At 60.2% G+C, this 17,359-nt stretch overlaps 1 protein-coding gene across 4 annotated transcripts; it reads right to left on the bottom strand.

Moving 5' to 3' along the window:
• Nucleotides 1-6,881: 6,881 nt before the first annotated feature.
• Nucleotides 6,882-16,113, bottom strand: LOC120398885 (ras-related protein Rab-30-like). Of its 4 annotated transcripts, XM_039526642.1 has the most exons (5): nt 15,657-16,113; nt 14,007-14,337; nt 13,251-13,413; nt 10,784-10,903; nt 6,882-7,744 (listed from the first exon to the last, which is right to left on the bottom strand). In XM_039526642.1, the coding sequence occupies exons 1-5, from the start codon at nt 15,860-15,862 to the stop codon at nt 7,620-7,622; spliced, it is 945 nt and encodes a 314-aa protein (XP_039382576.1). In that variant the 5' UTR covers nt 15,863-16,113; the 3' UTR covers nt 6,882-7,619. The 4 variants fall into 4 exon arrangements, with proteins under 4 accessions (XP_039382576.1, XP_039382575.1, XP_039382577.1 ...); XM_039526641.1 differs by lacking the exon at nt 6,882-7,744 and having other exon boundaries at nt 10,411-10,903; XM_039526643.1 differs by lacking the exon at nt 6,882-7,744 and having other exon boundaries at nt 10,411-10,903; nt 15,804-16,113.
• Nucleotides 16,114-17,359: the final 1,246 nt, after the last annotated feature.

Raw genomic sequence — 17,359 nt, 5'->3', positions numbered from 1 at the left:
AATTCACTCAGGTGTGACACCGCCGGGACAGGCTCGCGTAGGCTGCTTCAAACTAGCTTCTCCCAAGACCGATAAAGAAAAGTCCAAGTTTAAACGGACTCAGGGCCTGCTTCCTGCTCCAGCGAACGGCAGGACGCCTTGAGGGGAGCGTTGGAAGGAGGGACGCAGGCCGGAGCCCGAGGCTGGAATTGGGGTGACCTCTGGAAAGCTTCTTAGAAGCTATTTTTTAAATGTTTTCTGTCATGCTTCCACCAGAACAGAACTGTGCTCCCTTAGGAAGGGCTGGGTGGGAACTCGTAGCCGATGGCTGCTAGGCTGCTCATCGCTCCGGAGGACAAAGCAAAGTGCAGACGCTGGCCTGTTTGGGCAGTCTGGCTTGCTGGGGATATCGCAGTGCAGCCTGGAAACCTTGTCTGGGTGTCTTTTGTGTAATTACTTCAATGGAAAGAAACCAACAAACTCTGGCCGGGAACATTTAACTGCCTTGTGCCTCAGTTTCCCCGTCTATGAAACGAGGACGACGATCTCACGCAGGTGGGTTGGGAGGGAATGTTTCCAAGTGCTGGATACAGCCTTGCCCAAGCAGCTGCAGAAGGCAAAGTGCTCTGGGTCCCTTTGGCCTTTCCACTGCCTGCCTGATTGCTGAGTGTACACTGCAGTGCCCACGCTCTGCCAAGCCCTGAGCCCTGAAAAACATCCAGTGACCTGCTGCCTGCAGCCCCCGCAGGAGAGGCCCGAGAGGGGAAACCAAGTCTCACTGCAGAACCAGGGGGCTGCCTGGAAACAGCTCAGGCCTGCCCCACGCCGGTGATCTTCAGCAGCACATGGGGAGGGGGGCGGAGGGACTGTGGAATTGGAGGTTTGGAACCAGCCGCCTCCCACCACGTCACCAGGATGGTCCGTTCTCAGCCCCGACACCCGGCTGCTCACTCGCGGTTCACCAGCAGCTTCTCCGAGGTTACAGAGGGGAGGAAAGTTGCTCCCACTGTCCTGCTGCAGCAGGAAGCAAACCGGCCCTGGGCACAGAAAGGAGACAAGCAGGGCTGCTTCTGAGAGCGGGGGCACAGGCCACGGGGGGAGGGTGACCAGACAGCAAGGGTGACAAATTGGGATGGGGCTGGGGGGTAATAGGAGCCTATATAAAAAAGTTCCAAAAATCGGGACCGTCCCTATAAAATCGGGACATCTGGTCACCCTACACAGGGGTGCCTTGGAACCAAGAGTCTCCTGGCCTGGCGTGTTTTGTCCTCGTTGTTACCCCGCCCCGCAGGGAAGCTGCCGCAGCGCCAGGCTCGGACACAGCAGCAGGCACATCTGCATTGTACCTTTGTCACCCCAGACACCATTATAATAAATAGTAATTGGAGATATACCAATCTCCTAGAACTGGAAGGGACCTTGGAAGGATTGAGTCCAGCCCCCTCCTTCACTAGCAGGACCAAGTAATGATTTTGCCCCAGATCCCTAAGTGGCCCTCTCAAGGATTGAACTCACAACCCTGGGTTTAGCAGGCCAATGCTCAAACCACTGAGCGATCCCTGCCCCAGTCTAAGGCTGCCTCGCCAGTGACTGCTGTTACCAGCTTTGCCCGTTACTTAGGGGTCTGCTCATTTATTCCGGTTACTCTTCTGGAGGCAGGGGGGGTGGGATTCTGTAATTCTATCAATGTTCTGCTTGTGTCACGTGTGTTTTCATACGGAGCTCTACTTCTCCCTGCGGCAAGTCCCCTCCCAATGGAGCCATCCTGCAGGACCTGGGTTCCTCCAGCCCCAGAACTGGACGCACACACATCTTAACAGAGCGCTCAGTAGGCTGGGTCGAGCAGCACCGCCAGGCTGTCACCCTCACATGCCACGGGCACCGCACCGGAACAGAGCCCGCCTGAGCAGGCTGGGTGGAGCAGCACTTCCACGCCGCCACCGTCGTGTCCCAGGTTCAGCACGTCCCTACCCCCACCTTCACATTACAATTGTTCTGGCAGGAACCCACCTGATGAGCAAACCCCACGGGACTTTTGGGTGCTGAACCATGAAAGTTATTTATTGCCAGATAATAACCACAGGGGAGTCAAACAAACAGAACAGTGATGATGTTAAATCTAACAAACGTCATTGTAAAAGTTGGGTTTAGAAACTATCACTGATGACACAAGGCGGGGTCAGGCGGCTACACCGAGAGAGAGCTGGGTTCTCACCACTGCATGAAGCTTGAATCGATCGGGGTCCCAGGTGGTGGTGGTAGCTGAGGGTCCGGAGGGCTGGAGCAGGGGCGGCTCTAGGCACGAGCAAAACAAGCTGGTGCCTAGACAGGCAGAGCCCCCAGCCCGATCAGTCAGGAGATGAAGTCCTAGTGGAACTGGTGCAGATTTTGGATCCAGGCCTCAGAACACACTTGAGCGTGGGCAGGGGTTTCTGTAGAGAAACAACAATGGTTCAAGGGAGAACACGGGATTTGTTGATGTGTAAACAAGGGAGACACCAAAGTTGTTTTGTTCAGGCTAGACATGGGAGCTGCTCATTCCTGGCCATGGGCAGTGTCCCTTGGAGGGAGCTCACAATGCAGCTAGGCTGCTTCAGTGTTTGGATCCCAATCAAGGAGTCATGACTAGAATTGGTCTGATAACTGCTGAGCTGGGGGTGTGTAGCGTGGGTTCATTAGCATCTGGAGCAGAGATCCCCCATCATGCACTGCTTCCCTGCTTCGCTGGTCCCAGAGTTCAGTGTGGTTCTTGCCTTGGAGTCTCTGGTCTCCATTCTGTAGCTAATGGAGATGCCTCCCTGTCCCATCTTCCATGCAAATGAGCCTAGGAGAGTTTCCTTAATCCTGTCACCCTTGTCCCTGGGGTTGAGGTGTCTCCCATGGCCTTGCCATTGCTTTTTGTCTTTCTTCTGATGCAGATTCGGTTCAAGCAGAGGCTGGGGGGCGGTGTCTTTCCTGAGTCAGACAGGCTGGGTACTGCGCCCTGGTTCCCCAAGAACACATTGCTGCTAGGTAACACAGCCTCCAGCCCAAGGCTTCTCCACCAGCGGAGGGGCTGCTAGGGAACCAGGATCACCTGGGTCTCCTTTCTCCGCCATGTGCTGACATGCTCAAAGAATTCTAGCACATCGGAGAGGCGCGACTTTCCCTTGCAGAGCCCAGGCAGGCTTGTCCCTGGTGTTTCGTGATTGCTCTGAGACTGGAACAATCAACACAGGGAGAAGCTACCAAGCACTACGCGGAATCTCTCTTTTAGCAAAGACAGAACAAGAGACTGGGGCTGGAAGTTAAAGCCAGACAAATAGAAGTTAAAAATGTGTCGTCGTCTTTCTAACAGGCAGGGCAGTTAACCACTGCAACAAACCATCACCAAGTGGTGGATTCTCCATCTCTGCCGTCTTCACATCAACACAGGATCCTTTCCTGAAGGAGCTGCCTCAGCCAGACACAAGCAGCTGGGCTTGGAACCGGTGGAGCTGGGGGAGATCCTGCTGAGGAGGTCAGGCTAATGGTCCCTTCTAGCCTTAACGATCTATGCGTGAACTCCTAGTTCCAGGGAAGCCAGCAGGAACTTTGCCACTGACTTCCATGGAGCCAAATATTTCACCCAATGGAGCATTTCAGCTAGTTTCCTGAGCCCTGCGATGAGACTCGCTGTGGCTCCCCAGATCGTGGGCAGCACGGGTGCAACCAGGGTCCCAGGTACCACGCCCTCTGGTGCAGCTCACGTAGTATTAGTGGTGGCGTATCCCTCCTGGTGCTGGGGACTGTCAGTGCCTTGACAGCTTGTTCCCTCTCCGTCACCTCAATGCCTCCTCCCTTCTCTGCAGTGCTGGAAAAGAGCGAGTCTGGGATCGGTCCCCCAACCCCACCATGGCCACCTGCAAAGAAGTGACCTGCTGTGCAGCCTACTTTTCCTTGTTCGTTGCTCCCAGAGCCCCGCCCAGCCCAGGTGCTGGACGTGGCATCTGGCCAGGGCACAAGACAGTGGGGTTACCCTGTGACGTTCCCCTGGTGTTATCTGGACCGGTGATTGGCTGGGTCACTCCAATGCTCGACTCTGGGAGCCAGCCTTACCCTGCTCTAGTGACCTGGGCTGGTCACGCACAGCCTCTGGCATGTCAGCTGCTCCTTGGATTGTGCAACCAAATGACACTAGCCAATATCTCCAGTCCCAGACCCAACCCTAGGAACCTCCGTCTTGCAGGGTCCAGTTATACCCGCTGGACGCTGCAAACTTATATGAGTTCGTCAATTTAACAAAGAAATTGATATGTACCAGGCTTGTTATCCCAAGGGGAGACTCTGACACACTTCAAACCAAACACACTGCTCCAGGTAGAATAAACAAACACATTTATTAACTACAAAGATAAATTTTAAGTGATTATAAATCAAAAGATACAAAAGAGATACAAAAGGAGCATTTACAGACGATAAAGTCATTGTGGAGAAACTAAATGGATTCTTTGCTTCAGTCTTCACGGCTGAGGATGTTAGGGAGATTCCCAAACCTGAGCCAGCTTTTGTAGGTGACAAATCTGAGGAACTATCACAAATTGAGGTGTGTCTAGAGGAGGTTTTGGAATTAATTGATAAACTCAACATTAACAAGTCACCGGGACCAGATGGCATTCACCCAAGAGTTCTGAAAGAACTCAAATGTGAAGTTGCGGAACTATTAACTATGGTTTGTAACCTGTGGGGGGAGAGGGGGCAGACTGGAGTTGGCTGGGGGATAGAGGGAAGCAGGAGAGAGGGCTCTGATCCCGAGAAATGGGGACGGGGGATCCGGTTATCTGTGCCTGCAAGACCTGTGTTGGACTGTGTTCCTGTCGTCTAAATAAACCTTCTGCTTTACTGGCTGGCTGAGAGTCCTGGTGAATCGGCAGGGAGCCCGGGGGTGCAGGGCCTGACTCCCCCACACTCCGTGACAACCTGTCCTTTAAATCGGCTTTGGTACCCAATGACTGGAAGTTAGCTAATGTAACGCCAATATTTAAAAAGGGCTCTAGAGGTGATCCCGGCAATTACAGACCAATAAATCTAATGTCAGTATTGGGCAAATTGGTTGAAACAATAGTAAAGAATAAAATTGTCAGACACATAGAAAAACATAAATTGTTGGGCAATAGTCAACATGGTTTCTGTAAAGGGAAATCGTGTCTTACTAATCTATTAGAGTTCTTTGAAGGGGTCAACAAACATGTGGACAAGGGGGATCCGGTGGACATAGTGTACTTAGATTTCCAGAAAGCTTTTGACAAGGTCCCTCACCAAAGGCTCTTACATAAATTAAGTTGTCATGGGCTAAGAGGGAAGGTCCTTTCATGGATTGAGAACTGGTTAAAAGACAGGGAACAAAGGGTAGGAATTAATGGTAAATTCTCAGAATGGAGAGGGGTAACTAGTGGTGTTCCCCAAGGGTCAGTCCTAGGACCAATCCTATTCAACTTATTCATAAATGATCTGGAGAAAGGGGTAAACAGTGAGGTGGCAAAGTTTGCAGATGACACTAAACTGCTCAAGATAGTTAAGACCAAAGCAGACTGTGAAAAACTTAAAAAAGATCTCACAAAACTAAGTGATTGGGCAACAAAATGGCAAATGAAATGTAATGTGGGTAAATGTAAAGTAATGCACATTGGGAAAAATAACCCCAACTATACATACAATATGATGGGGGCTAATTTAGCTACAACGAATCAAGAAAGAGATCTTGGAGTCATCATGGATAGTTCTCTGAAGACGTCCACGCAGTGTGCAGAGGCGGTCAAAAAAGCAAACAAGATGTTAGGAATCATTAAAAAGGGGATAGAGAATAAGACAGAGAATATCTTATTGCCCTTATATAAATCCATGGTACGCCCACATCTCGAATACTGCGAACAGAAGTGGTCTCCTCACCTCAAAAAAAGATATACTGGCACTAGAAAAGGTTCAGAGACGGGCAACTAAAATGACTGGGGGGTTGGAATGGGACCATATGATGAGAGATTAAAGAGACTGGGACTTTTCAGCCTGGAAAAGAGGAGACTAAGGGGGGATATGATGGAGGTATATAAAATTATGAGTGATGTGGAGAAAGTGAATAAGGAAAAGTTATTTACTTGTTCCCATAAGAACTAGGGGTCACCAAATGAAATTAATGGGCAGCAGGTTTAAAACAAATAAAAGGAAGTTCTTCTTCACGCAGCGCACAGTCAACCTGTGGAACTCCTTACCTGAGGAGGTTGTGAAGGCTGGGACTATAACAATGTTTAAAAGAGAACTGGATAAATTCATGGAGGTTAAGTCCATTAACGGCTATTAGCCAGGCTGGGTAAGGAATGGTGTCCCTAGCCTCTGAGTGGATGGCAGGGGAGAGATCACTTGATCACTGCCTGTTGGTTCACTCCCTCTGGGGCACCAGGCATTGGCCACTGTCGGCAGGCAGATACTGGGCTGGACGGACCCTTGGTCTGACCCAGTGTGGCCGTTCTTTTGTCAAAGCACAATAAGTCGGATTTGGTCAAATGAATTAAAGGCAGGACGCATTCTAAGCTGACCTTGACACTTTTGATGCCCTTACAAACTTAGATGCTTCTCACCACGGGCCGGCTGGTCGCCCTTCAGCCAGGCTCTGCCTTTGACCAGCGCTTCAGCCGGTGTCTGTCGATGCAGGTGGAAGAGAGGGGACGAGCCTGGCAAATGTTTCTCCCTTTTATCATGTTCTTTCTTCCCTCTTGGCTTTGCCCCCCCCCCTTCAGAGGCAGGTGAGCATTACCTCATCGCAGTCCCAGACTGACCAAGGGAAGGGGGGTGACTCACTCCAGAGTCCAACAGATCCTGTGTTGCTGCCTAGGCCAGTGTCCTTTGTTCCTGTGAGGCTGGGCTGGGTCTGTCCCATACCTGCCCTGATGAGGTGTGAACTGCCCCTCTGCTCCTGGAGAGCTTTGCCTGGGCTTGTTTTAAGCCATGACGACACATTTTCAGCCTCGTAACTATAGACATGAAATTACAACCTCTAACATCACTGTAACAACACTGCTCAGTGCATTTCATGAGCCTTCTGGAGACACCCGACATGGCAAACTTTGCATTGGCTCCTACACAATCATTTCACAAGGATGAACATGGGGCTGCTGGGTGTTGCCCCGCGGTACTCAGTGCCACATACCCCTCCACCCTGCACAGAGAACAATGGGATTTGCAATGAGCACTCGGGAGCCGGGGCTGCTTTTCACACCATCTCTCAAACAGGACCCAGAGCCCCTCCGGCACCGGGTGGGGACATTGCTTCGCTGCCGGCCCAGAGGGCAGAACAGCCCCCATAACCACTGCCCTGGCTTCCTGCTGGGCCCAGTGTGTGCGCGTGGGTCTCCCAGTGACCGGGTGCAGCCCACGTGCAGGCCCTGGGGTCTGGCCTCCCCTTTCAGGGGACAAAGGTGCCTGCACGGCACGAGGTGCTTCACCACCCACGGCAGGGAGTATCCGGCAGCATGTTCTGGTACCAGGGCAGGAGGGTCTCTCCCAGGGTGGCTCCACGCCCGGCAGGAGCTGTGGCTGGTGGTGGCACAGTGACGGGATTCGGGGCTCAGGCTGCGCCCCCAGCAGGTTCCTGAAGCACAGAGCGGGTTTGCCAGGCATCCCCAGGGCTCTCAGCACGCACAGGGGCTGGAGGAGTCGGCCTCCTGCAGCCGCTCGGTCAGCCCGTTGCTCCCAGGACCGCTCTTGAGGACAAGCCGCTGCACCACGTCCTGCATGCACCTGTCCACGTTCTCTCCTGCAGGGCGAGACCGCAGCGGCTCGGCAGTGGGCGGCAGCACCAGGAGTCCCCCCCCAGGAGTCCCCCCCCCAGGGGACCCGCCTCATCCGCAGAGTGTGAGTGTGATGGGAGGGCTCTGCGTGTGTCAGTGCACAGGCGTGTGTCTCTAGGGCTGTGCGTGAGAACGGAGGCTCCATACGTGAGTGTGTACACGAGGGCCGGGTGTGCACAGGGGCTGTGGGTGGGGAAAAGAGCAGTGTGTGTCTGTGGGTCATACATGGGAACCCTCCCGGAGCCCGCACCCTTCACCCCCTCCCATGCCCCGACCCCCTGCCCCAGCGCGGAGCCCCCTCCCACACCCAAACTCCCTCCCAGAGCCCACACCCTTCACCCCCTCCCATGCCCCGACCCCCTGCCCCAGCACTGAGCCCCCTCCCACACCCAAACTCCCTCCCGGAGCTCACACCCTTCACCTCCCCGTGCCCTGACCCCTGCCCCGGCACTGAGCCCTCACACCAAACTCCTCCCAGAGCTTCACCTCCTCCCGTGCCTGACCCCTGCCCTGGCACTGAGCCCCCTCCGCACCCAAACTCCCTCCCGGAGCCCGCACCCTTCACCTCCTCCCATGCCCTGACCCCCTGCCCCAGCGCGGAGCCCCCTCCCGCACCCAAACTCCCTCCCGGAGCCCACACCCTTCACCTCCTCCCATGCCCCGACCCCCTGCCCTGGCACTGAGCCCCCTCCCGCACCCAAACTCCCTCCCGGAGCCCACACCCTTCACCTCCTCCCATGCCCCGACCCCCTGCCCTGGCACTGAGCCCTCCCGCACCCAAACTCCTCCCGGGCCCACACCCTTCACCTCCTCCCGTGCCCTGACCCCCTGCCCTGGCACTGAGCCCCCTCCCACACCCAAACTCCCTCCCGGAGCTCGCACCCTTCACCTCCTCCCATGCCCCGACCCCCTGCCCTGGCACTGAGCCCCCTCCCGCACCCAAACTCCCTCCCGGAGCCCACACCCTTCACCTCCTCCCGTGCCCTGACCACCTGCCACAGCACTGAGCCCCCTCGCACACCCAAACTCCCTCCTGGAGCCCGCACCCTTCACCTCCTCCCATGCCCCGACCCCCTGCCCCAGCACGGAGCCCCCTCCCACACCCAAACTCCCTCCCGGAGCCCGCACCCTTCACCTCCTCCCGTGCCCTGACCCCCTGCCCCGGCACTGAGCCCCCTCCCACACCCAAACTCCCTCCCGGAGCCCGCACCCTTCACCTCCTCCCATGCCCCGACCCCCTGCCCTGGCACTGAGCCCCTCCCACACCCAAACTCCCTCCCGGAGCCCACACCTTCACCTCCTCCCGTGCCTGACCCCTGCCCCAGCACGGAGCCCCCTCCCACACCCAAACTCCCCCGGAGCCCACACCCTTCACCTCCTCCCATGCCCCGACCCCTGCCCCAGCGCAGAGCCCTCCCGCACCCAAACTCCCTCCTGGAGCCTTCACCTCCTCCCATGCCCCGACCCCTGCCCTGGCACTGAGCCCTCCCGCACCCAAACTCCCTTCACCTCCTCCCATGCCCTGACCCCCTGCCCCAGCACGGAGCCCCCTCCCACACCCAAACTCCCTCCTGGAGCCCACACCCTTCACCACCTCCCATGCCCTGACCCCCTGCCCCAGCACGGAGCCCCCTCCCACACCCAAACTCCCTCCTTCACCTCCTCCCATGCCCCGACCCCTGCCCCAGCGGGAGCCCCTCCCAAACCCAAACTCCCTCCCGGAGCCCACACCCTTCACCTCCTCCCCTGCCCCGACCCTGCCCCAGCGGGAGCCCCTCCCACACCCAAACTCCCTCCCGGAGCCCACACCCTTCACCTCCTCCCATGCCCTGACCCCCTGCCCCAGCGCGGAGCCCCCACCCACACCCAAACTCCCTCCCGGAGCCCACACCCTTCACCTCCTCCTGTGCCCCAGCCCCCTGCCCCAGCGCGGAGCCCCCTCCCGCACCCAAACTCCCTCCCGGAGCCCACACCCTTCACCTCCTCCCATGCCCTAACCCCTGCCCCGGCACTGAGCCCCCTCCCACACCCAAACTCCCTCCCGGAGCCCACACCTTCACCTCCTCCCATGCCCTGACCCCTGCCCCAGCACTGGAGCCCCTCCCACACCCAAACTCCCTCCTGGAGCCCGCACCCTTCACCTCCTCCCATGCCCTGACCCCCTGCCCCGGCACTGAGCCCCCTCCCGCACCCAAACTCCCTCCCGGAGCCCACACCCTTCACCTCCTCCCATGCCCCGTCCCCCTGCCCCAGCACGGAGCCCCCTCGCAGACCCAAACTCCCTCCCGGAGCCCGCACCCTTCACCTCCTCCCATGCCCCGACCCCCTGCCCCGGCACTGAGCCCCCTCCCACACCCAAACTCCCTCCCGGAGCCCACACCCTTCACCTCCTCCCATGCCCTGACCCCCCGCCCCAGTGCTGAGCCCCCTCCCAGAGCCCACACCCCTCCCACACCTTGAACTTCTCATTTCCAGCCCCACCCCAGAGTCTGCACCCCCAGCCAGAGCTCGCACCCCCTCCTGCACCCCAATCTCCTGCCTCAGCCCAATGAAAATGAGCGAGTGAGCGACAGAGGAAGGGGGGGATGGAGTCAGTGTGGGCAGGGCCTCAGGGAAGGGGCGTGGCCTCAGGGAAGGGGCGGGGCAAAGGTGTTCGGTTTTCTGCGATTCGAAAGTTGGCAACCCCAGGGCAGCGGTTCCTGTCTGATGCCACTCAGCAGCGGGGGAGGAATCTCAGCACAGCACCGACCACGGGCACTCCCGTCCCGTTCCCCAAAGGTACTAACTCCCACCGAAATCCATAGCAGGGGTGGGCCTGGGCTGAACGGGCGAGAGCCTGAACTCGCTGCCCCGTGGGCAGGGTGGGGCACACAGCTGGGGCAGGAAAGCCGCCCGGCTGCCGCACCATGTTTCGGAGAGGGCTCCGGCTGCTCCCAGCCGTGCCGAGCCCATTTGGGGGCCCAGCTCCCGGGCTGCATGAGGCGAGGGGGGCAGCCCCGCCCTACCTGTCTTGGCCGACACGTTAAACCTGTCGACTACTTCGTGCTCCATGGAAAACCTCTCAGCCTTCTCCTCCGGCAGGCGTGGCTCCAGGTCAGTCTTGTTGCCCAGCAGGAAGATGAGGGCTGCAGGAGGCAGAGATGGGACGGGGTGATGGGGAGAGAAGGGTGGGAAAACGCGAGGGCTCAGGACCTGCCAAGCTGCAGGGTGTGACCAGGGGCCGGGCTGTACCCAGGGAGGCCCAGCCAGGGCCCTGTGCCCCGCGCACAGTAGGGAGGCCTGGACACATGTTCAGACCGGCGTCCACGCCCTGAACTCCCCTGTCCCTTGGCACTGCCTCAGCATCCGCGCCAACTCCCTGGTGTACAGAGCTCGAGAGCCCAGCGGGGCTCAGCTCACGGCAGGACTGCCCCCCCCCCCCGATCCCAGCCGGGTCAGCCGGGAACAAAACACGGGGGAACGGCAGAGCCCTGGCACTAAAGGTGCCACGTCCTGAAGCAGCAGTGCCAGGCTGTGGTGCTGGGGGCCCCCGTTCCTACTCACTCTGATGGGGCCCCCAGAGCCCTCCGCAGCCCTCGCGAACAAGGCAGGACATTGGACACTGGAGTGTGGTTTCGACCCTGCAAAACCGGCCGGGTGGGACCCCACCTGCCCTGCCAGCTCCAATGCCGGGCACCCGTGTTCCCTGCTGCCCTGTCGGTCAGCCCACTCCCCCTTTCCCCTCCAGATCCTGCCCCTGCCACGACACCTGCCACAGAGACAGCCCCAGGACCTAGCGCTGACCAGCTCTGCGGGTGGCCCTCGTGTTCCCTGTTAGCGCTTCGGGGCAGGACACGTCTCGGTACCTGTCTGCACAGCACCCAGCACCCTGGGGCCCGGCCCTGAACGGGGCCTGTGGGGGCCCGGCCAGCAGCATGTGAGCACCGGGCGATTCTGCCTCACGGTGCCTGCTTGGACAAGAGCCGAGGTGAGATGAGACGGCCTCTCTGGAGGGGCCTTTCCTGCCTGGTCGGCCCCCGCGGCTTCAGCATCCCACCGGTGCGCAGCCCAGCTGTGCGTGGGGAGCCCAGGCATAGGCACGGACTCCGGGGCTGGAGCACCCATGGGAAAAAAATAGTGGGTACTTAGCAGCCACCAGCCACCCGCTGATCAGCAGGTGGGAGGCGCTGGGGGGACGGGGTGGAGCGGGGCGGGAAGAGGTGAAGCAAGGGTGGGGCCTTGGGGAAGGGGCAGGGCCTCAGGGCAGAGCAGGGGTGGACACCCTCCTGGAAAAAAGAAAGTTTAAGTTGGTGCCTGTGAGCACAGGACTGAGGTTCAGCATTGAGGGGCACTGGCAGAGCTGGGGGGGGAGCCCAGGGCTGGGACAGCAGGGGGCTGCGGGTCGGGATTGAGGGGCACCAGCAGAGCTGGGGGTGGGACCCCAGGCTGGGAGTGAGGGGCACTGGCAGAGCTGGGGGGGAGCCCAAGGCTGGGACAGCAGGGGGCTGCGGGTCGGGATTGAGGGGCACCAGCAGAGCTGGGGGGGACCCCAGGCTGGGACTGAGGGGCACTGGCAGAGCTGGGGGGGAGCCCAGGGCTGAGCTAGCAGGGGGCTGCGGGCTGGGAGTGAGGGGCACTGGCAGAGCTGGGGGGGAGCCCAGGGCTGAGCTAGCAGGGGGCTGCGGGTTGGGAGTGAGGGGCACTGACAGAGCTGGGGGGGAGCCCAGGGCTGGGACAGGAGGGGGCTGCAGGTTGGGACTGAGGGGCACCGGCAGAGCTGGGGGAGCCCAGGGCTGGGCTAGCAGGGGGCTGCGGGTCGGGATTGAGGGGCACTGGCAGAGCTTCGGGGGGAGCCCAGGGCTGAGCTAGCAGGGGGCTGCGGGTCGGGATTGAGGGGCACCAGCAGAGCTGGGGGTGGGACCCCAGGCTGGGAGTGAGGGGCACTGGCAGAGCTGTGGGGGAGCCCAGGGCTGAGCTAGCAGGGGGCTGCGGGTTGGGAGTGAGGGGCACCGGCAGAGCTTTACATACAATACACGCCATTGTCATGAGCACTAAAAATCAACGCAGTGTTACAAACGTGTCTGAAGACAGCAGCACTCTGGCCAGGGCATCGTTAATTCACACACACACACGCACGCACACACACATGCACACGTGCTCTCTCGGCAGGGTGGCTGTTTTCTCTTTAACAATTTTCCGGCCTCCCTCTGTCTCCAGCCACTTTGCAAAGCTGCCAGGGAACCTCGTGAGAGCTGGCCTGGAGCCCAGGGCTTAACGAGCCGCTGCCCTAACGAGCGTGACCGGAGCCCAGCCTGGGAAAGAGCTGGGTGGCACAGGCTGGACGCCAGCCCTCAGGTGGGTGAATAGCTGGGGGGATGGGCAGGTCAGGGGGACCCGTTTCCGGGAGGGAGCAGAGTCGGGAGCAGCGCAGAGGGGATTGGGAACGTGGCTCTCCCTGGCCCCGCACTGTGGGAGCGGCCCGGGCCCCCCTACCGTCCGGGCAGTACTGCTGGGCCACGCGGACCCAGTGCGGGAGGCTGTCGAAGGAGAGCTGGCTCTGGGCGCTGTACAGCAGCAGCACGGCGTCCGCGCCCCGGTAGTAGCAGCTGCTCAGGGAGAGGAACCTTTCTTCACCGGCCGTGTCCCACAGGGAGATCTGCGCACAGCAGAGAGCACAGGGGAAGCCTGGGGAACTCACTGCCACTGGAGCTTGGCTGGAGCGTGTGAGCCGGCTGGGTTAGATGGTGAAGCTCTCAGGCTGCAGGCCCTAAAGCGCCTGGCTTGGGGGGGTGTCAGGGACGTGCCCGGCTCCCCCCCTCCCACGACGGCACTGCCCAGCCGGCTGGTTTCATCTCCCTCAGGATGCAGGCGGGATACCAGGCTAGATGGGCCCAGAGCCCCGGGTGCTGTGGTGAGTGGAGCGAGAGTCCAGAGGGGAACTCAGGAAAACCAGCTCGTTTATGGGATTCAGCCAGCCCTGCCCCCCCCCCCCCCGGGCTTGTGCAGCAGGGACCACCCAGGCACTCAGCCAACACAAGCCCAGCCCTGAGCCGCTCCCAGGGGGGATGGTCGCCGAGCAGCTCCCGACAGCCCATTAACCCCTTTGTGCCCTGGCTCCCCGGAGAGGGACAGGCTGGGTGCCCGTGGCAGGGCTCGGCGACCCCGGTGCTGCTGCAAGGAGCCTCGCTGGCGTGGCCGACACACCCAGCCCTGGGGGGACGGGGGAGGGACAGGCCCGCGGCCACGTACCTGCACCAGGCCGGGGCTCTGGGGGTGGCTGAGCCGCACGGTTCTCTGGCAGACGGCCAGGTGCTCGTTGGGGGCGAGGGGCCCCGGCACGAAGCACCCTGCCCGGATGCGGTGGAACAGGGTGGTCTTCCCCACCCCGAAGTCCCCCAGCAGGATGAGCTTGAACCTCAGGCCGGGCGGAGGCGCGGTCGCCATCACAGGGCGGGGGCCGGCTCCCTCCAGCAGCCGCGGGTGGGAAGTGCCCAGGCCTGGCCCATGGGCTCCATTCCTCGGCAGGACCCGTCCGTCCCACTGGGCCACCGGGGAGCCCGGGCCGGCAGACCTAGCAAGGCTGCAGTGGGAGGGAAGGAGAAAGCAGGGAATGGAGCATGTTTCCCCAGCTGGGGGAACCCCGCCCCACCCCCACTGCTGGCTCCAGCCCCGGGGGGCCCCATCCCAGGGAGCCCGAGCGGATTGCACCCCATGGACAGTGAACGCCTCTAGCTCTCCCCAGAGCAGGAACAGGCTCCCAGCACCCTCAGCCCTACCCCGGCGGGAGTCTGCCCCTTGGGAAGGCACCCTTAGCTCACTGAGACGGTGTGGGGTGAAATTCGGCACCTCCAGCGACTCAGGCCCCTAGCACTGCACTGAGAGCCTGCCCCGTTCCCGGTAGCACAGGCCCCTAGCACCACCCTGGAGCCAGCACTGATGGCTGGGTGAGAGCCCCCCTTACTGAGCACCCCCTGTTCCCGGTAGCACCACCCTGGGGCCAGCATGGACTAGGGGAGGGTGCCCCCATTAGCCCCCCTGTTCCCTGCAGCCCTGTGTCTCTCACTCAGCCCCTGGGCTCTAACTCTTGCTGTCTGGCTGGCCCAGGCGTGCCGGGGAGGGGCTCACGCAGTCGGGGTCCCCCCCCCCCAGCCAGAGTGTTTGCTTTCTGCACCGGGGGAGGGGCGGAGGGCTGGGCAGCCGACTGCGCGGGGTGGGGGGCGGTTTGGCAGAGCTAAGCGGGGCCTCCTCTACCTTGGCCAGGAACTTGCTGGGCCCACGAGGGATCTTGCCTCCTGCTTCCTGGTGCGTCGGAGAAGAGCCTGGGGAGGAGGCAGCGGGCCTGGCACACCCCTCCCAGGCGGTCAAAGTGCGACAAACAAGGAGGGTTGGGCCCCTTCCCCGTAAAGCCTCCACAGACCGGAAGCCCTGGTTTCACCTCCCAGCCCTGACCCCCACTCCCCAGCCTGGGGCAGGGCCCAACCCTGCTCTGTGCCTCAGTTTCCCTCCGTGTAACATGGAGATGACCCCATCTCACCCACCTAGCCAAGAGCTCCCCTCCCCCGTGACACAGGCTTGTCTGTCCAGTTGCCCCGGGTGGGGGATGAAGGTGACCCCTGGGCCCCGCTGCATTCAGCCCCTGCCCCCTCCTGCTCAGCAGGGAGCTGTCCGGGCTGCCAGGGAACTGCACTCACTGCCTGCGCATTCCCATCCCCCTTGGGCTGCTCCGCTCCTGCCTTCACCCATGTGCTCCGTGGCGGTTCAGTGCCCCCAGCGCGGGGAACTGGGGCCCCCTGGAGGGAGCTCAGGCTCTGTTCCCGGCTTGGCACCTCTGCCAGCGAGGGGGCTCAGCACAGTGGCAGATGCAGCAGGGACAAGACCCCCCCTCTCTGCCCGACTCACTCCACCGTGGCTGGCGAGAGGTTCAGCTGGTCTAGATGGGAGGCCTGAGTCACCCAGCCGCCGGATGGAGCGCAGGGCGTTCCCAGAGAAGGAAGCCTGGCCTCACTGCCTCCCCTGCCACCACCCTGCTCTGTGTCCCCCACGCACCCAGCCGGCTGTTGGGGGGAGGGTAACCGAGCACCGGGCGCTGGGCTTGGCCTTGTCATGGGCACAGCGCTGCAGCCGGGTCTGCCAGCACAGCCGAGCGTGCCCGGGACGGGCGCTGCAAGGGACTTCCTGTTGACGCTGCTCCCTCCTGCACATGGCCACACTCCTTCCCCTCGTGTGTTCCCAGGGCTGCTGTGCACAGCTCCTCCCCGCAGCTCCTGCAAGCCGCATACGACAGCGACAGCAGCAATCGTACCCCACGAGGTTCTGCTCTTTTAACTCCTTCGGCACAAATCAACAGCAGCAGATGGTTCCTTACCTGTCTGGTCCCTGCTGTTCTTCGAGGGGTGGCTGCAGGCACCTCTCCCACTCAGGGCTGTGCACACCCGCCCCAAAGCCAGGGAAATCCGCCCCCTGCCTCACAGTGCCTCCCTGGCTCTAGAAGGGCGGAGCTGCCGCGACCCCTCGGGGCCTTTGCACCAAAGCCCAGGCTGGAGCCTCTGTTGCAGAGGGGGTGCAAGGTGTGTCTGCAGCCACATCTCGAAGAACACAGGTGAGTAACAGTCTTTTCTTCTTCGAGAGGCTGCAGACATGTATTCCCGGGGCTCCGAGTCCATTTACACAGAGACTGCAGAACTGCCTCCCCAAAGCGTGCATCAGCCCTAGAAGCCACGGGGATAGCGCAGCACGGAGGGCCAGCCCAGCCCTGCAGCCATCCACCGGGGGAAATCGCTCTAAGAACCGCTGTTGATGTTGCTTGAGCGCTCGTCGAATGAGCCCGTAAGGACTTTGGGGGCGTAATCTGAGCGGCTCCAGAAGCTGCAGTAATTCACGGCCTTATCTACTTCGCGGAGACAGATGGTCCTTTCATCCGCTCAGCTCAGTGTAAGATACGAAGAGGCGAGGTGACGAATGAAAAGGGTTAGTCCTGTCCAGATAAAGTGCCGAGCACTTTCCCACATTTAAGGTCTGAAGGCGTCGTTCTTCTACGCCCAAGTGTGGTTTGGGAAAAAAAATACAGGTAAGTAAATAACCTCATTAGGGTGAAACACAGAGATCACTTTTGACAGAAAGTTCGGCTGTGGTCTTGAAGCTACCTTGCCTTTGAAGAAGTGGGTGTATGGGGATCTGCTGCCATGAAGGCTTCCCTGACTAGTCTAGCGGATGTGTTAGCTACCAGGAAGGCCATCTCCTGGGAGCGGAGAGCCCATGAGCACGTTGCTATTGACTCAAACAGACTCATCTGTGGCACGAGCACTGTATTAAGGTCCCACAACGGCACCATTTTCTTCGCTGGTGGAAAACGATGGACAATGCCTTTCAGAAACCTCCCTACCATAGGATTTGAAAATAGCAACTTTCCCCAAAGAGGAGGGTAGAAAGCTGAAATCGCAGCCAAATGAACTTTCGAAGAGCTAAGAGCCAGGCCCAAAGATTTCAACTGCAATGAATAGTCCAGAGCGTTCTGAATCCAAATGGACATAGGATGAATTCCCTCTGAGGTCCCCCAAATCGAAAATCGCTTCCACTTAGAGAAACGGGTGGCCCTCACAGAT

The sequence above is a fragment of the Mauremys reevesii genome, linkage group 2 (genome assembly GCF_016161935.1).
Source record: "Mauremys reevesii isolate NIE-2019 linkage group 2, ASM1616193v1, whole genome shotgun sequence".
Classification (NCBI taxonomy): domain Eukaryota; kingdom Metazoa; phylum Chordata; order Testudines; family Geoemydidae; genus Mauremys; species Mauremys reevesii.
The sequence above is the reverse complement of the archived record's forward strand: the minus strand, read 5'-3'. Positions and strand labels throughout refer to the sequence as shown.